The following is a 19,777-nucleotide window of genomic DNA, read 5'->3' on the forward strand; positions in this document are numbered from 1 at the left end:
TGCAACTCAGGCCGGGGAGGTCACTGTTGGACTCTCCCAAGTACTGGTCTAGAGCTAAGCTCATAGCCTAGAACAGACTTGGTGTTCAGTGTTTGGAGTAATGCCCATGAAACGTGTTTTTGCAGTTTCCCTTTTTGTTTTCACACTTACAAGTCTAACTTTCTTTTTTTTTTTTTAAAGATTTTTATTTATTTATTTTTAGAGAGGGGAAGGGAGAGAGAAAGAGGGAAACATCAATGTGTGAGAGAAACCTCAATAGGCTGCCTCTTGCATGCCCCGAACTGGGAACCTGGTCCGCAACCCAGGTGTATGCCCTAACCAGGAATCAAACCAGCGACCTTTTGGCTTGCAGAACAACACCCCAATCTACTGAGCCACACCAGTCAAGGCTACAAGTCTGACCTCTTTGTTAACCTGTCTCTTACTGTGTCCCCTAACATCTCACTTAGTGTGAAGCCCAGGGGACAGGGTTCATTACCACACTGATAGCCTGTTCCCATACTACAGGATGCCTTCCAGGACAATTTGTGTCTTCTCTTTTCAACCATCATTTCTAGAATGGTCTACCCCAGGTCAGACACTCTGCCAGCACTTACCCCTGTGTTACCTTATGACCCAGAGGTGAAGACATGAAAATGGGAGGCTTCTCCAAGGCTTCCAGCTTCTGGGTGGCAGGTGTGGGGCTCACCAGGGCCTGTGCATTCTCCTGAGTCCAGTGCTCTCATTTTAAGGATCCATTTTGACAGGTGGAGGCCATTTTTTTTGTTTTCTTTTTAAATCAAATCTTCACTTGGTCTATTAAAGTAGTGCTGTGTTAGCAGTCCTTCACAGGCCTAGGAGCATCTCCTACCCTCCTGCCATGTAGAACTGAAGGATCCACAAAGCAGAAAGTGGCCTAGAACTCAGGAGCCCCAGGCACTGTCTTACACTGAGCTAGGAAGTTTTATCACTACCTTCTCAGTTCCCGTGTGCAAACATCTTGAGTCACACTTGCTACCTTCTTATTCATCTCTGTCCTATGGCCTTGCTACCCTCGCCTCCCTCTCACACACATATGCAGTACATGAGGGGGGTGAATTTATCCTGTAATCCCTAATTTGCCTATGTCAGAATACCACCCATTTCTAAGTCCCCTAGATCCTTTCCAAGCCTCACAGCCTTGGAGTTGCTGGCATGTTTTCTATAGCCATATTTCTCATGTGGAAGTCATAAAAGGGAGAAATTTTGCCCCTTCTAGTCCCTGTCTTGAACGTGTCCTTCCCCCATTCTTGCCCCACCGAGCTGCTAATTCTGCACCTCACTCTGCGCCTGTGTGCCATCTTGCTGTAATTGTTTCTCTGCATGTCCATCCCTCTGCTAGGTTCAGGCCTCTTCAGGGCCAGGGCCATCTCTGATTGGTTCTGTTGGTTCTTTCAGACCTCCTTCAAGTGGTATTGCTCTGAAAGCACTGCCGTGTCCTGATTTACAGCACGAGCCCCTTCCAGTGAGAGTTAGCTGGTGGGGCAGCTTGATGGGGTGGAGTCAGAGTCCAGGATGACGCCAGTCCCTTTGGATGAGCCCTGGGTTGAAATAGACTCTCCCTCCTTCCTGATGGGGCAGCTCCAAGGCTCTGCCACTGGCTGGCCTTGACATTCCCTGCCTTGTGTCTTACCAGATCCTGCAGAAGGTACTCCAGGGCTGCCAAGAGAACATGCTGGGCACCATGGCCCTGGCTGCCTGCCAGTTCATGGAAGAGCCAGGAATGGAGGTGCAAGTGAGAGAGTCGAAACACCCATACAACAACAACACCAACTTTGAGGTATGACCCAGGGTTGAGCAGGCCCGCCTAGCCTCCGGGCATGAAGCTGGCAGGACCTGCAGGACTGCTGAGCTGCAAGGATCGCCTCAGCTCCCACAGCAGCTCTTTCCCCTCCCGACAGCCCTGGCCAAGAAAGTGCTTCCTTAGTCTGAGCTGCAGCCTGCCTCCCTGAAGCCTGAGATTCTGTACCATCAAGTCTTCTGTCCTCCTGACCTTGTTTTAATAGATAACACGAGGCCACCTGGCCTTGGAGGAGAGTTTACTCTTCCTGCAGCAAGCTCCTTGGAGGGGATCCTTGTGCCTTCTAGCAGTGAGTCTGCTTGCGGCTCTGCGTTCAACCCTCATTTTATGTACCTCCTGATGACCTGGCCACACCTTGGAGACTCCCACCCCTTTGTTTAATGACTCAGAACTGAAAAGCCTCATCTGTTCCATCCTTAACTTTATACCTGGACAGGGAGAGGTAGGAGTTTGGATGAGGCAGGTGTGGGATAGCCTGTTATTCTCACTGACTTAATAATACCATGTGCATTTCTTTCGCCCTTTTCAAAATGTTGGAGCTGGCCAGGCATACCCTTCTAACGGACCAGCTCCCTGTAGCAGGAGAGGTGGATGACAGAGAAAGTCGTGTATTTCAATAGAACTTTGTTATTGCTCAGCTGAACTTTTGTTTTGCAGAAACTCCCCACTCTCTTCCTTCAAAGCCCCTTCTCTCCCTGTGTTCCTGGGTCCAGTCCCCTGAAGGCACATCTAAGGAGCTACCAAGTCCTGCCTCCAAGGGGACCGCCTTCTCCTCAGCACCCGACTCTCTTCCCCTTCTCTGGCTTCCTCACAGTTCACTGCTGGCCTTGCCCCAGCCCTTGCTTCACACCAGCTGTCAGAGATCCTCGCACAGCACAAACCTAAGGATTTCTCCTGCTTACAACCTTTCCAGAGCTCCTCCTGCCCTCCAAAGTCTAAATGCCTTATTTTAACACACGAGGCTTTCACTTCCCTTCCTGCCAGCCTCTCGGGGGTCCCCCCATCCCCTCTCCCAAGCATTCGTACTCACCAAGTGCACCCTTTACCCAAGACATGGCCAGCTCCTTGCTGTTCCCTGAACACATCAGGCTTCCCAGAGCCCTTCTGTTTGCCTGAAATGTGTCCCCCATACAGTCACATCCCCCCCTTCGCCTTGTGTCCTGCTATTCCTTCCTTTCTGTTAGGCCCCTCCTGTCCTCTTCATTCTTCACAACCCAAACACTCCTTCACTGGGACCCTTTTCTGCCCTCCCCACCTCCTCCAAGTGAAGCCTGCCAGCCGTGCACCAGTCTGCACGAGTGTCGCTCCTACTGTGTTTGCAGCCCCTACTGTGTTTGCAGCCTCGTGTGTGCCCCCGTCCCAGCTAGCTAGACTGAGAGCTCCTGGAAGGCAGGGCTGTAACTTACTTGTTCTTATGTCCCCAGTTTCAATTGCAGGACTTGGCATGAGGTAAGCCCTCAGTAATTGACCAGTATTGACAAAAGTGTTCTCATTTCCTCTCCCTAGGATAAAGTTCACATTCCTGGTGCAATCTACCTCTCAATCAAATTTGATTCTCAGTGCAATACAGAGGAAGGCTGTGATGAATTAGCCATGTCCAGCAGCAGTGACTTTCAGCAGGATCGACACAACTTCAGTGGGTCTCAACAGAAATGGAAAGACTTTGAGCTTCCAGGTAGTAAATAACGCTTGGTTATATCAATTCTTTTTTTTTTTAATATCAATTCTTAACATTCAGTATTTCAACCTAAAACTGAAAAGGGAAATTATTGGAGGATCTTAAACAAGGTTTATTATATTTCATCAGAAACACCTCACTTGCCATTCCCTGTTACTGCAGTGTCCTGACCTGTCTCTGATTTCTTGTGTGACCAGGAGACACTCTGTATTACCGCTTCACCTCTGACATGAGCAACACTGAGTGGGGCTACAAGTTCACTGTGACGGCTGGACACCTGGGGCGATTCCAGACAGGTGTGTGCTCTTCTCTTTCTGCCTGCACCGTCTCTCTGCAGGGACACTCTGTGGGTGTCAGTGCCATCATGCCATTGATCTTTGCTCAGATCAAAGCAGGTGTTTTTCTCTAAGACTTCCACAAGTTTGTCTCAGAAATCCTACACTTGTCACTCTTGAATATGCTATGTAGTTGGCTAGTTGTAAATCTGAATGGCCAGAGAGTAGAGCTACCTAAAAAAGACCCTTGTTGTCTTAGAATTTGCCAGGGCATTTCTGCAAAAAAAAGGGGAAATGATAATGTCCCTATGTTGCATTTTCATTTCAGGCAAAATTTAACTGATCGATTGTTATATTCTATTTATTAAAATATCTGTGTTTTGTGGGGATTTCCCAGGATTTGAAATTTTGAAGCAAATGCTGTCAGAAGAAAGAGTTGTGCCGCACCTCCCCTTGGCCAAAATGTGGGAATGGCTGGTAGGCGTGGCCTGTCGCCAGACCGGTCATCAGCGATTAAAAGCCATTCATCTACTTCTGAGGATTGTGCGTTGCTGCACGCACAGGTAAGTTGCCTCTGGATGTGAGTCTTTCGCTGTATATTGGTATTGCGAGTATCTCCTCCAACTTTGTGGCCTGCCCTTTCACTCTTTTAGTGATGCCTTTTAATGTCTTCCAGTTTATCCATCATTTCCTCTACGATAGCGCTCTTGTCCTGTTTAGGACATTTTTGATCATTTTTGCCTTACTTGACATTGAGATCATGAAGATATTTCCTGTGTTGTCTTTTAGAAGATTAATTGTTTTTTCTTTCACATATAGAACTATAATCAATGTGGAATGAATTTCAGTAAATGATACAAAGTATAGGGGCCAAGATTAGTTGTTTCTTACATGGGCCTCTACTTGAACATAAGGACCACCTTTTCCCTCATCACACTCCTGTGCCATTTTTGTCACAAAGTAGGTATCCATGTGTGCCATGGGTTTATGTCTGGTCTCTTTTGTTCCATTGGCCTTTTTGAATATCCTTATTGCCAGTACCATACTGTCTTAAATCCTGTAGCTTTATAACCAATTAACCAATCTAGCAGTATACATCCTTCAGCATAGTTCTTCAACTTTTTTTTATATTTGTTTATTCTGTTACAGTTGTCCCAATTTTTCCCCCTTTGCCCTCCTCCATCCCTCCCTACCCCTCCTCGATCCCTCCCTACCCCCACTCCCACAGTCCATCCCCATACCGCTGTCCATGTCCATGGGTCATTCATACACATTCTTTGACTACTCCCTTCCCCTTCTTTCCACCATTTCCCCTTCCCCACCCTTTCCTCTGGCAGCTGTCAGTCTGTTCCCTGTTTCCATGTCTCTGATTCTGTTTTGCCCATTAGATCATTTTGTTCATTAGATTCCTTTTATAGAGGAGATCATATGGTATTTTTCTTTCATCAACTGGCTTATTTCACTTAGCATAATAGTCTCCACTTCCATCCATGCTGTCACAAAGGATAGAAATTCCTTCTTTCTTTCTGCTACATAGTATTCCATTGTGTAGATGTACCACAGTTTTTTAATCCATTCATCTACTGGTGGACACTTAGGCTGTTTCCTACACGTAGCTATTATAAATAGTGCTGCTGTGAACATCAGAGTGAGTGCATGAGTATATTTGAATTGGTGTTTCAGGATTCTTAGGGCATATTCCCAGCAGTGGAATTGCTGGGTGAAAAGGCAGTTCCATTTTTACTTTTTGGGGAAATTCCATACTGTTTTCCACAGTGCCTGCACCAGTCTGCATTCCCACCAGCAGTGCACTAGGGTTCCCCTTTTTCCACATCCTCACAACACTTGTTTGTTGATTTATTAATGATGGACGTTCTTACTGGTGTGAGGTGAAATCGCATTGTGGTTTTAATTTGAATCTCTCTGATGGCTAGTGATGTTGAGCATTTTTTCATATGTCTAGGGGCCATCTGTATGTCCTCCTTGGAGAAGTGTCTATTCAGGTCCTCTGCCCTTTTTTTTTTTTTTAAGATTTTATTTATTTTTAGACAGAGGGGAAGGGATGGAGAAAGTTGGGGGAGAAACATCAGTGTGTGGTTGCCTCTCACGTGGCCTCCCACTGGGAACCCAGCCCACAACACAGGCACGTGCCCTGACTGGGAATCAAACTGGCGATCTTTTGGTTCACAGGCCGGCACTCAATCCACTGAGCCACGCCAGCCCAGGTGTCCTTTGCCTACTTTTTAATTGGATTGTTTGTTTTCCTGGTGTTAAGTCATGCAAGTTCTTTATATATTTTGGAGATTAAACCCCTGTCTGATGTATCATTGGCAAATATATTCTCCCATATGGTTGGTTCCTTTTTCATTTTAATGATGATGTCTTTAGCCCTGCAGAAGCATTTTAATTTGATGTAGTCCCATTTGTTTATTTTTTCCTTTATTTCTGGTATATGGTGTAAGTTGGTGGTCTGGTTTCATTTTTTTGCATGTACCATTCCAGTTCTCCCAACACCATTTATTGAAGAGACTATTGTTACTCCCTTGTATGTTCGTGCCCCCTTTGTCAAATAATAATTGACCATATAGACATAAGTTTATTTCTGGGCTCTCTTCTTCTGTTCCATTGGTTTATGTGTCTTGTTTTCATGTCAGTACCAGACTGTTTTGATTACAGTGGCCTTGTAGTATAGTTCGATATCAGGTATTGTGACCCCTCCCACTTTGTTCTTCTTTCTCAAGATTGCTGTGGCTATTTGGGGTCTTTTTGGTGCCATATAAATTTTTGAAGTATTTGTTCTAGTGCTGCGAAATAGGCCATTGGTATTTTAATAGGAATTGCATTGAATCTATAGATTGCTTTGGATCATATGGATTTTTTAATGATGTTAATTCTTCCAGTTCATGAACCAGGGTATATGCTTCCATTTATTCGTATCTTCCTCAATTTCTTTCTTCAGTGGTCTTGACTATTCTTAACCCTACATTCCCATATAAATTTTAGAATTAGTTTTTTTCCAGATTTATTGAGGTATAACCTCCAAATACAATTTTAATGTATTTAAAGTATAGAGTATGATCATTTGATACATGTATACATTATGAAAGGATTCCCACCATCAAGTTAACACATCTGTCACCTCACAGTGTACAAGAGTTCACTCTTTTCTCCACATCCTTACCAGCATTTGTTATCTCTTTTTTTTCCCATAATAGCCTGAGGTGATATCTCATTGTGGTTGTGATTTACATCTCCCTGATGATTAGTGATGTTGAGCACTTTTTCATATACCTGTTTGTCATTTGCATGTCTTCTTTGGAAAAGTGTCTTTCAGATCCTGTACCCTTTTTTTGGTCTCCACAGAGCTTTTACTGTTAAACAAATGCTAGCCACATATTTCTTCCCTCTGACCTTTCCAGGTCACTAGAGCAGTCAGTTCATCCCTTTTCTAGAAGATCCTCTGAACTGAGGCCCAACAGCTATCCCCAGGTCTATATATTGTATCATCAGAGGATCATCAGGCATAGAGGCAGCAGGGGTCATAGGTTCTCTTAATACAAAACATCCCAATGATGAACATTCAGACTCCTTAATTCACATGTAAGGCTTTTATGAGCTAACTATTGTGGGATCCATTTAAAATATAATAGAAAATGAGCCTAAAATCAGAAAATAAAAAGTGCTTAACTCACTATTTTAGAGTCTTCGTAGTAAAAACATAAAAAAGGATACAGACAAGTAGAATAAGTTTATCTTACTAACTTAGAATCAGCTTCTATTAGGCAGGCGTCTCAAAAGAGGACATTCTTACAACAAAGAACTGCTGCCACCAGGATAACGTTGCCCATTTTTAAATTTGTTTTGTTTGTTTTTTTGTTATCGAGTTGTATGTGTTTCTTATATACAGGGTCCGGCAGAAGTAAGGCCTGCTTGAATTTGGTTGGTAGGGTAATAATATCGATGTAATAACTTATAGTTTTATTTTGAACATTTCACCTAAAATGTCATATGGTGTGCTTAAGTGTGATATGTTACAGAATTACATGCTTATGATTTTATAATAAAAAAGGGACTTTATTTGTCCCAGACCCTGTGTTTTGAATATCAACTCCTGATCAGATACTTGGTTTGGAGCTATTTTCCCCCATTCAGTAAGTTGCCTTTTCATTTTGTTGGTGGTTTCCTTTGCTGTGAATAAGCTTTCTAGTTTAATGTAGACCCACTTTGTTTTTGCTTTTGGTATCAATTCCAAAAATCATTGACAAGACCAACGTCAAGGAGCTTACCCCTATGTTTTCTTCTAGGAGTTTTGCAGTTTCAGGTCTTACATTCAGGTCTGCTATCCATTTCAAGTTGATTTTTATGTATGGTGTAAGATAAAGGTCCAGTTTCATTCTTTTGTATGTGGATATCTAGTTTTTCCAGTACCATTGATTGAAGAGACTTTCCTTTCCTTGTTGCATATTCTTGGCATCTTTGTTGAAAATTAATTGACCACATGTGCATGGGTTTACTTCTGGGTTCTCTGTTCTGTTCCATTGATATATATGTCTATGTTTATGCTGATATAATACTGTTTTGATTCCTATAGCTTTGTAATATAGTTTAAAATCAGGAAGTGTGATACTTATAGCCTTGTTCTTTCCTAAGATTTCTGTGGTTACTCAGGTTCTTTTGTAGTTCTATATGAATTTTAGAATTATTTTTTATATTTCTATGAAAAATGCCATTAAAATTTTGAATCGATAGATTTTGCTTTGAGTAATATGAACATTTAAACAATATCCTTTTAATTCATGAACACAGATTGTCTTTCCATTTATTTGTGTCTTCAATTTCTTTCACCAGTGTTTTATAGTTTTCAGCGTTCAGCTCTTTCACCTCCTTTGTTAATTTTATTCCTAAGTATTTTATTCTTTTTTATCATATTGTAAATGGGATTGTTTTATTAATTTCTTTCTGATAGTTCATTGTTAGTGTATTGAAACACAACTGATTTTTTCCATATTGATTTTGTATCTTGTGACTGTACTGAATTTATTAGTTCTAACAATTTTTGGTGGAATCTTGAGGGTTTTCTATATATAATATGCCATCTGCAAACAGAGACAATTTTACTTTTTCCTTCCAATTTTGCTGCCTTTATATCCTTTTCTTACCTAATTGCTTTGACTAGGACTTACAGTATTGTGTTGAATAGAACTGGCAAGAGCGGGCATCCTGGCCTTGTTTCTAATTAGTTTATTTCTTAGTCAACATGCATGCATGCACACACACCCTTCTCACTTGATAGAATTTTGACTGACACTTCAGGTCAATTAGAGAGGAAACAAGGCCTTTAGAACACTGAATTCTCTAATCCACAGTCCTCTATTGCTTAGATCTTAGTAATGTTTATAAATGTTATTAATATTATAAAACTATAAAGTTTTCACTCTCATGCTGCAGTGCCCAGAGGCCTCAGGCTGAGAATGGCCATAAAGGGGAAGGACAAAGGGAGAGAAAGAGAAGAGTGGTGTGGGGTAGGGGGGAGGGACAAGGAGCACGAGCGGCATGGCATATGTCCCTGGTCTTGGACAGGAGAGCAGAGTGCAATGTCGCCGAGCCTCTGGCGTCAGTCTCTGGGCAGAGTCTGGCCAGTGACAGCAGCCTCTGAAAGCCAACTACGTGGTGGAACAGGTGGCCAACACTTGGCCTCTGGTGGGCACCAATCCGGAGGCGACACTCATCAGCGGGCAGCTCTCTGCCACTTCAGGGAGCCTCAGCTTCAACCCACTTACATGCCTGTGCCTGTTGGAACCACCAAAAAAAGGAAACAAGATGAGGAGGAAGAAAGTCCATCCCAGGCTCAAAGACCACTTTTGCGAGAACCTGCAAAAAAGTGAAAGTGAAGAAGAAACTTTCTGATGCAGACAAAAAGTTGGCCAAAGGAGAAAATGGAAGTGCTGATTTAGAAGAAGAAACTCACCAGAAACAACGGCAGAAAAGGAAAATTTCTCAATCTGGTGTCAAAATAGCAGATAAAAAATTACTTGATGATATAGATAACCCAGCTGTCAATCAAAGGAAGAAAATTCAAATCAATCAAGAAGAGAGGTTAAAGAATGAGAGAGCTGTGTTTGTGGGGAATTTGCCTGTCATATGTAATAAAAAGAAGCTCAAGTCTTTTTTTTAAAGAGTATAGACCAAAAGAATCTGTTCTGTGATTCCAGCAGAGGGAACTATGTCCAAAAAGTTGGCTGCAGTAAAACATAAAATTCATCCTGATCAGAAAAATATCAATGCTTATATTGTATGTAAGGATGAAAAATCTGCTACTAAAGCATTGAACAGAAATGGAGCCCAAACACATGATCATTGTTCGTGGGGAATCTTCCATACAAAGTGGAAGAGTCTGCAGCTGAGGACCACTTTTTGGACCGTGGGGACATTGTGGCAGTAAGGATCGTGAGAGACCAACTGACAGGGGTTGGCAGAGGGTTTGGCTATACGCCCTTTGAGAACACAGTGCTGCTCATCTCGCTCTGAAACTAAATAATTCTGAACTGATAGGAAGAAAACTTAGAGTCGTGTTCTGTTAATAAATAAAAATTAAAACAAAATTCAAATCCCAATTTGAAAAATGTCAGTAAACTTAAGAAGGGACTTAATTTTGCTTTAAAAAATGTAGGGCATTCTAGAAGTTTATTTATTGGAGAAAAAGCTGTTCTTGCCCAGAAGAAAAGTGGATGAACTAAGAAACAGAAAAAACAGAAGTAGCAATCTGAAGCTTTGTTTTTTTCCACTGAGTACTGGTAATAAAAATATGGTGTACCCCACCCCATAGTTTAAAAATAAAACAAAAAAACTCTAAAGTTTTCTTTGTAGAGGACTCACACAACATTTTGCTACGTTTATTCCTAAGTATTTAATGTTTTTGGTAGTATTGTAGTTGGTATTTTAAACAGTTTATTTTTAATTATTTCTGCTGATATATAATTAATTTTCATGTATTGCCCTTGTACAATAGCAAGTGACCTTTTTCTATTAATTCTGTGAGTGTAGATGAAGGTTATTCAGCACATTATCATGTTATCTGCAAATAATGAATTTTATTTCCTCCTCTCACTCCTTAGAAACTGTTTCTGCCTTTTTGCACTAGCCAGACCTTCAAGAGAGCATTGACTACAAGTGGTGATTGAAGGCCCAATTATCTTATTCCTCATCTCAGAGGGAAGGTTTTAGTGATTGTGCCCACACATGTCGTTCATAAATCTTGTCCCTACCCTCCTTGTTCAGACTGCTACCTGTCAGAAGTTTGGTTCCCCCTTTCTAGCATCTTTAAGGCACACAGACACACAGAATGCTAGTCAGAGTGGAGTGGTGATGTTCGAAGTAACAGATTGTCTTCTCATGTAATAGGAGCTGTTATCTGAAAAATAAAGGACTCTCCAAATCATGGAAGAGAAAGCGACAGCACCTGCAGTCGTCTGTGTACAGGGTGGCAGAGGGGAGGGAGGGAGGGAGATCTGGGTGTGATGGCCATTACCACCGTGTCCTCGTTTGCAAACATCAGGGGCCACTGAGCCTGCAGGTTTGCTTAGTGCTCTTCTTCTGAGAGTGGCTTCCCGAGAGAACTATCTGGTTGAGTGATGTATACACATCTCTGCTGTCTTCAGACTGGAGGGCCCTTCCTGGCTGGCTGCATTGTGGGTGCATTTTTGCAGTTTGCTGGCCACCTATTAGGGATGCTCCTATACCCCCTCAGTCCCAGGGCCTGAGACTGAATGGGGCAGAGAGGGAAGGCAGCCGCCAGGGGAAGAATGGCAGGTGGAAGTGCCTGAGTTCTGCCACAAGCAAGAGCCGAGCCGTGCAGGTGCATTTTACTTCACGCTGCGAGTGCTTTCCTGAAAACTCAGCCAAAGCTGCCTCTTTAAATCAAGACAGATTTTCCCACTGCTTTACATTGGGAAGACTTACTCCTCTGGAGGAAAGTGATTAGCTCCAACATTACACTTAAATTGTACAGAATTCTTTTAAAGTCGTACATTAAAGAGAAAAAGCAAAATTTAAGATCATATAAAATCATGTAAGTCCAAGGATATTATATATTTCATAATTTTGCTCCTCTGAAGGATGTTGAACTGGAATTAAAGCACAACCTCTCTCTGAGTAAAAGGAAAATAATCACCACAGTCTCTGAGCAGGGCTCTACTGGAAAGGGCTCTTGGCGTGGAAAGGCTTCTGGTTTGAGCAGTCTTACAAGTATATCTCTTGTGTTTCATGAGCCTAAGATCATAGTAATGGTTGTCATTGTCTTTTAAATCATTTTTTGTTTTTGTTTTTGTTTTTCTGATTATTAAAGCAATGAGTTTTGTAGAAAACCTAGAAAACTGACAGGGACAATTACTGATAATATTTTTGTTTTAATATTTAATAATATTTACTGTTGTTTTTTAATGTATATGCAGTTATTTTAATTTTTTGTGTATGCAGTATTTTTAATTTTTTAAATTTTATTTTGTATATATAATTCCACTTAATATTTATCTTGAGTTTTTCCCACTGTCACTGAAAGTTCTTTATAACAACCATTTTTAGCGTTTTACATGGGTGTGCTTCAGGGTCTCCTGTTTCCTTGGAGTCCTGTTTTGAAGTGTAGGTCCTGCCCCTTGCCTCATTTACCAGTGGTGAACATTTTTGGCTCATTTTTAGGGGGAGGGGGAGGGACTATCTGGTAACAACTTGACTAGATGCGAGGCAGGGAGAGTGAGAGCTGCAGTTCCCCTGCCTGCCTGCCTCTGTCTGACATGGTCCTCCTCCCACAGTGACCTCTGTGACCTTTCGCTGTTAAAGCCCCTGTGGCAGCTCTTCGCCCACATGGAGTACAGCCTGTATGAAGATGTGACACAGCCAGGCGTCCTCCTCCCCCTGCACCGTGCCCTCACCGAGCTCTTCTTCATCACAGAGAACCGCGCCCAGGTGAGGGCCCTGCCCTGCCTCTTGCCCCGGGTTTCTGGGCCAGCGCACAGCTGACACCCCCACCCCCCCCCAGGACTCAGATCACAGCCCCATCCCCAGCTCCGGGGCGGAGGGGGGGCGTGTGGCCCAGGCCTCGGCTGTCCTGCACAGGGAGGCAGACGAGGCCTGCGGTCTGAGGCCCCAGCCGCCCAGCCCTAGCCGCACAGGCTTGCTTGTTTTACCAGGCCTGAGGCCAAGGGGAGAACTGCCTTGGGTCAGCCCTTGACGACAAGGACCTTTGAAAAATAAAACGGATGGGTTCTTTCTTCTTCCTCTTCTTTTTCCTCCCCTCAGCACAATAGACTTATTGAATGTGAGAGATGAAAGGGCTCCTCCTGGCCCAGCTCCTTCATGGCTCTTAAGTGAGGCGATGCCATGGAGCGAACACTGATTACCCACTTGAGGCTTCTGTGGTTGTGGGCGGGCGTCTCCCAGGTGGGGGTCTGTCAGAGCTGCTGCCTGCTCTCTCTCTCCACAGGAGCTCGGCTTGTTGCAGGATTACCTGCTGGCCTTAACCACTGATGACCACCTCCTCCGCTGTGCGGCACAGGTACTCTCCCACCTTGGAGCTGGCCATTTGTGGCCGCCTGCCTCTGGCGGGCCGTCCCCGACACCCTAGCCAGGACAAAGAGCCTCTGTGCTTGTGGCATGAGTACAGACCCCGTCCCCCGCAGGGTTTACACTGAGCTCCGTTCCAGTTCAACCCCTTCCTTCTGGTGTCAGAGAGAGCAATCGCGCCCCATTTATCAGCGTCATTCATGCTAAACTGTGGGGTCAGAAGACGCTAGCAAGAATTTGTGTCTTTTAAACCAAAACAACCAATGCCTTAAATTTACAATTTGGCCGATCCCTGAAATTTCCGTAGAGTCAGATTTCAGATACTTTGGGATGTAACTTTCTTCCCTGGTAGGAGAGCTCCTCTTCTGACAGCTGTTTGGTCCCAGGACCCCTTTATACTTTTAATTATGGAGGACCCCAAAAAGCTTTTGTTTATGTGCATTATATTGTATATATTGAAATATACCACTGGAAATTAAATTAAATTTGAAATTTAGAAATGAAGACAAAAATTTTAAACGTTTACCAATGTGTTTTAAAAAGTAATAAACCCATCTCATGTTAACATGAGCCACACGTTTTGTGGAAATCAGAGGGTGGCATTGTGTTCCCCTTTTGCAGAGCTCTTCAGTGCCTGGGGTCCCACATCTGCCTCTGTACTCACTCAGTACATTATCATACTTTAGCCTCTGGGAAACTCCACAGTGCACTTGTGAGGGTGTGAAAGTGAAAAAAGCGAAATAACATCTTAGTATCACTGTGAAAACAGTTTTTGCTGTGCAGAGCCCCTGAAAGAGATTCAGGAATCTGCAGGCCACAGACTCCATTTTGAGAATCTCAGGGTCACAGACTCCTTGACTCACAGAGCATGTGGTCCAACCCCAAAGGGGACTGAGGGGGCCCTGAAGTCAGAGAAAGGAGAGAGATGCCCAGGGTCACACTTGCATGGGCATCCAGCTGAGACGCGCAGCCGGAGCGTCACACTGCTCCTGCCAAGTTCTCTCAGTGGGCCCTTCCTCCTGCCAGAAAGGGCCAGATGCCCACCTGGAAGCAGGGGTCCCCACATCCATTACAGAAGTGTCTGTGTGAGTTCTCCTGAGACCACTCGGCAGAGTAAAAACTCCCCCTGCAACTGATGCCTGCCAGCACTGCCACCACCACCTTTGGCTGTGTGACAGAAAGTGAAATTTTGAGATTTGACCATTTGGGTATCCCTGTGGGCGCCTCCCTCTTGCCTGTGCCTGTGTCCCGTCTCCTCACCCTCGTTCTGACCCTCCCCATAGCCCATCCGCTTTGCTGGGCCAGTGCTGCCTTCCCCCTTCCTGCCACCTTGTCCTCTCCTGGCCAGCCCCCAACTCCTGCTGCCCTTAACTTGAAAACTCCCAACATTGCTTCCTGGGTGCCCCGCAGTGGCTGCTCGTTTCTCCCCTTCTGTATCTCTGTGCTGTTCCCTTTCCCTAAAGAACTTTCCCAGACATCCCACAGGCAGTGTCCCTGGGGCCACTGAGCCCCCCAGCACTGCACCTGCCACTCTCTTAGGGCAGTGACAAGTTCTACCTTATGTTTGACGTTCTCATGTGGCCTTAGTAGCTTTTGTTTCTTGCTCCATATTGTGGTCCTCCAGGTGAAGGGAACAATATCTCATTCATGTCTTCCTTGCCACTGCCCCACTCAAGTACTTAACTGAGGGTCTTGTTCAGCCAGCACTTCATGGACCGAGCAAGGGAAGGAACAGTTCTTGACACTGGCAATGACTCTTTCTCTCTCCACAGGCTCTGCAGAACATTGCTGCTATCAGCCTGGCCATCAACTACCCAAACAAGGCAACCTGCCTCTGGAATGTCAAGTGTTAGCTCTTGGTATGGCATGCATGGAACCAGCTAATCTGACCACAGGGATTTTTACAGGCGATACCTCCTTCAGGAAAATTCCTGTGACGTCAATGCCTGGCTCTCCGTGAGCTCCCACTTCCACTCCTATCCGAATGCCAAGCAGCCACGTCTCCAAGAACGTCCCATGTCACAGGCTAGATACCTGAACATACTGTAGCATGTGAGAATAAGCAAAGCAGTGCAAAATTATTCAAAAAGGGTGGGCAGGAGGCCCTTGAGGAGGTTGTTCAGAGACTGGCTTTCTCCATGGTCTGTCCCGGCAGAAGCTGCTGCCCAGAGACCTGGAAGCAGCCTCCCTGGAAAGGGTTCTGTCTCAGTTGAGCTGGAACTGCCTGCACTTGCCCTTCAAGTGAAGCCCAGTCTGCACAGAGGCACCTTTCTCAGCAAGGCCTCCAGCAGCAGCGCAAGGCCCGGGAGCTCCTCTCTTGCTTTTGCTTCCTGGGACTGGCTAATCCAACCTGAAACCAGTGAGAGCAAGCCTGCCTACCACCACCTGGCCCCCAGCTTTTAGTACAGGACCGGGCTGCAGCTCCCTAGCCACAGCCGTCCCGGGGACATCCTCGGTGAGAACAGTGCCCGTGGGAACCACTTGCTCATGCAGTCCACTCATGCGCTGGCTCCCAGCACATCCAAGATTTTTCCTGTTGTTTTCACATATTTCGGTTTCCACCTCACGTTTTTAGAACAGAACTATGCGGACTCCCCGGAGAGGGCCTCAGGGAATGACGAGTGGAACAGTCATTCAGGGGGACAGACTGATGTGAAAGTAGCAGAAGTTACGGAATCTCTAACTTCTGTACCTAAAACGACTTGGAAGTGTTAATCTGAGGAGATCTTATTTTAGAAGTAAAACAAACAGGAAAACACAAGATGATTTTATTTCTGCTCCATGGTCAGTAACTCATCACGTCCGCCTCCGGGACTCAGCGTGGTTATTCGGCTGTCGCTTACCTAGCAATAACTGCACTAGTTCTGATAGATGCCGCTTCCATTTTTCTTCTTATGGTTGTAGCCTTGCCCTGAAGTGCTGATTACTATCCTCTTTCCAAAGCCACGCTCTGGAGTGTGAAGCGGGGTTGGCGTGCAGGCTGTCTACAAGCCTCCGTGGGACTCCTGAGTGTGAAGAATGCCTGAGGCTACTGCCATTTAAGGGCGAGAGTCTGGGCTTGAGCGCGTCCCACTGCACCGGACCAAACACCAGGAAGGCCCGTCACAGCTGGGCCGGCGCCGGAGGTGGGGGCTGCCATGGCCGCTGAGGCCCCCTCTGCAGGCTCTGCAGGTGTCTGGGCTGAGAGGCCCATGACTGCAGGTCCCAGGGGCATTTGCTGCAGGAGCGCTTTGCCTTCTGGGTGAGGAGGCCGAGGCATAGAGTGACCTGCAGCCCTAGAGTTAGGTCCTCAGCCATGCTCCAGCTGCACGTGGAAGGGAGAATTCAAAGGGGACAGAAACAAACGGGGCAGGTCTGACGCCTGGAGACCTGAGGCCCATCGCCCTGACTTCAGTGAGGCCTGGGCTGGGCCTGGCCTGGTCTCCCGTGGTGGGAGGATGTGAGCGGTCAGGTGCTGCCGGCTGGGTAGAAACCCCTTTCTCATCTTTTGCTCTGTCCGCACTTCCAGAAGATGCCCCACATTCCATACCACCCAGACCCAAGCAGGATTCACAGTGAGGAGGGAGATCACAGAGAACAAGAGATCCCACCACGGGCTCAGACTCTGTGACAAACTGGAAGATAGACGTGGAGATGGTGCAACTCACTGCTTGACCTCGCCATGCCACCCACACCCTCCATGCCTCGGACTGACTCGCAGTGGAGTGGAGACAGAGGGGCAAGGCAGCTGTCACATCTCTTGTGGCAGTTGCCACCAGCTGTGCTTCCCATCCTCCCACCAGGAAGACAAATTGTAAATAAACACTAGACTCCTCATAGCGTCCCTCTATACCACCCTTGCTATTCTGGCCTCTCTGTACTTCAGCTTGCATAGAATAAGCCTAAGTTTTCCCTTCACACGCAACTGCTATGCTCTCCTGGCAGGGCCCGCCTGGCCTGGCACCCCTGCTCTCACCCTGCCTCTGCTGCTAGCCACTGGGTGGCGCTGCTGAGCCAGGCCCCTGCTCCCTTGGCCCTCCTGCGGCTGGTGACTCCCTCAACTCCTGGTCCCCGACCGGTACCAGCAGTATCTGAAAGAACAGATTTCCGTCAAGACTGACATCCCTTTGATCCTTCTTAGGAGGCAGGCCTGCCTGGGATTAGATAAAACCGGCAGGAATAAAGGTGTTGTGGAAACATGTGCCTAATCTATAAAGAAATTTCTGTTCCAAATCATGTATAATGTACAAACAGACACTGTTCCTAATGAGGAGTGACTTATTTTCATCATAGTTTTTAATTTGATTTCTTACGGGTTTACAATTTTGAATTTTTCCTATTTGGTTGAAAGAATGAATTTTGATTATATCAGCTGAGTTCAGCCTGTAAAAAGAATGTTAAGTTGTGGGTAAAATATGCAAATGAAGAGAAATATATTGTACAAATTCTATATAAAAAAGTAAAATCGTGTGCGCCTTTTTTTTTCCTTCCTCTCCTGCCTTTTGTGAAGATTATACTTAGAGTTCCTGCCAAGCCCAAACTGGTGGAATTTCTAGCACCTCAAGGCCTCAGGCTTTAAAGGAATCAGAAAGGCCCTAGGTCCCGGGCTGCACCCCGGACCGCACCACACTAAGCCTGGGCTGCGGCCCTGCAGGAGACGCGCCCGTGCTTCCTGGGCCTTCAGCAAGCTCGCCTCGGCCATCCCTTCTGCAAGGCTGCTGAGGCCCCCAAGTCAGCTCTCCCCAGCCAATCCCCACAACAGCGCCCTGCCCTTGCTTTGCCTCTTGTAGCACACAGGACACAGTGTGCAGCCAGCAGGAGGGGGAAGGCTGCGGTCCAGTCCCTGGGCCTGCTGCTCTTCCAGGGACGGGCCTTATCTGCTGCTGGACCTCACTTCTCACGAAATACAGGGCTGGCATCTGCCTTCCCCTGGGCCTCGCACATCTTCCTGGCTCCCGTTTCTGGTTGGCCACTTGCTGCTCTGCCCTCTTCTCAGCCACGTTCCTGATGCTGAGGGCTGCGTCAGAAATTAAGAAGACAGACTTTTTGATGGAGTCTGGACTTAACTAACCTTCCTGGCCCATTTTTTCCGGCCTGATAGCATCCAACTGTGATGCCCTCCTAAAGCCCCCAAACTACCCTCTGAGGAATCCCAGGCAGAGGCCCTGAGGCCAGAGAAAAAGCTGGGTTGAGCATGAGGCTCAACAGAGCTGGATGCTCCCCGGGCCTGTGCAATCCCCAGGTCTCCCTCTAGGACCTGGTGGTGACATTTTCATCCTTTCCAGCTCCCGGCCTGCGTCCCCACCCCCCTCCTCGACAGTCAGCCTCCACTCTGAAAAGTTGGCCTAGAGAACCAAGCTGTGTTTGCTCTGTCTGAGCCCTGCGCTTCCAGTATGACAGACTGCCTTTGCTTGGCTAGAAAGCAGGAACAGAGGTGCTGAAGATTAGCTGCTGAGACTGACCCACGAACAAACAATGGAAAGTTGCAGAGGTCAAAGGCACTTTGAACTCGAGCAACAGAAGAGAAACATTTCAACTAGCTGAGCTTCCTCATCTGAGAAGAACTGGAAGCTCTGAGAGGTCAGCTTGGAATTGCACAGGAAGTGGTGGAGGAGCCAGACCAGCGCAGTTCTGATGCCCAGCCCCACACCTGACACCACTACACACACATGCTCACTCATTCAGCACATCAGCAATGTGCTAGGTGTTGGCGCTTTCTAGAAACCATCCGGGGTTGGTTAGACACCCAGGCTCTCAGACTGAGGCCAAATCTCAACACGGCCCAGTGTGCCTGTGGTGGGCCCTGTCTCTCCCCTGACTGCCCTTTATAACCCCTTCTTCCCTGCTAACAGGTCCAGATTTTTACATGTGGTGACTGGAGATACTTGGATCTCAAGAAAGGTAGGACCTACTAGCTCATGAGCAAAGTCATGACTGGTTTAAATCCCTCTCCGTAACAATCTCCACTTGCTGGGTGCTCACTTCCCCAGCGCCGCCTGCCATGGTCCCACTTCTGGCTGAAGCCCAAGGGGTGGCTTCGGGGAAGGGGTTTGCCCTGGCCCTGTTGTTCCCAGACTGGTGAGGGAGCATGATGGGAGCAGAAGGAAAGGGGTCTTGACTCCTTAATTACATCGTTTGAGCACTGAATGACCCCTAGAACTGCCAGGTTCCAGGGGCTGTAGAGGGCTGTGCGTGCGTGCGTGCGTGCGTGTGAGAGAGAGAGAGAGAGAGAGAGAGAGAGAATGTTTGTTGGGTGGTCTCTTACAGCTGAAAGCATTTCTGACCCAAATTTATGCAATAATTTGGCTCCAATAGGTTGAAAAAAAAGGTCATAGTTCTGTCTCATCACATTAATATGAATAGTATGTGGAAAAGTAAATATGTAGAAATGCCTGAAATAAATCAAAAAGGCCTCTGACAGTATCCAGTTGAGCCACAGATAGCATTAAGCTGCAGCCATTACCAAGT

General features: G+C 46.1%; 1 protein-coding gene and 1 pseudogene across 3 annotated transcripts in view; both read left to right on the forward strand.

Moving 5' to 3' along the window:
• The window catches only part of ZZEF1 (zinc finger ZZ-type and EF-hand domain containing 1), a 108,091-nt gene extending 90,317 nt beyond the window's left edge, over positions 1-17,774 (forward strand). For 2 of the 3 annotated variants that reach the window (XM_054575862.1, XM_054575863.1), the window contains exons 49-55: positions 1,655-1,798; positions 3,326-3,494; positions 3,695-3,793; positions 4,170-4,335; positions 12,580-12,733; positions 13,251-13,322; positions 15,103-17,774. In XM_054575862.1, the coding sequence (XP_054431837.1) occupies positions 1,655-1,798; positions 3,326-3,494; positions 3,695-3,793; positions 4,170-4,335; positions 12,580-12,733; positions 13,251-13,322; positions 15,103-15,183 (885 nt within the window). In that variant the 3' untranslated portion in view covers positions 15,184-17,774. The remainder of the gene's footprint in view (positions 1-1,654; positions 1,799-3,325; positions 3,495-3,694; positions 3,794-4,169; positions 4,336-12,579; positions 12,734-13,250; positions 13,323-15,102) is intronic. The other variant, XR_008529345.1, reaches the window with a different exon arrangement.
• On the forward strand, positions 9,319-10,531 carry LOC129072377 (RNA-binding protein 34-like; annotated as a pseudogene).
• Positions 17,775-19,777: the final 2,003 nt, after the last annotated feature.

This window comes from Pteronotus mesoamericanus, unplaced genomic scaffold, assembly GCF_021234165.1.
Source record: "Pteronotus mesoamericanus isolate MK-2021 breed Mesoamerican mustached bat unplaced genomic scaffold, CSHL_Meso_final contig_317, whole genome shotgun sequence".
In the NCBI taxonomy this organism is placed as follows: domain Eukaryota; kingdom Metazoa; phylum Chordata; class Mammalia; order Chiroptera; family Mormoopidae; genus Pteronotus; species Pteronotus mesoamericanus.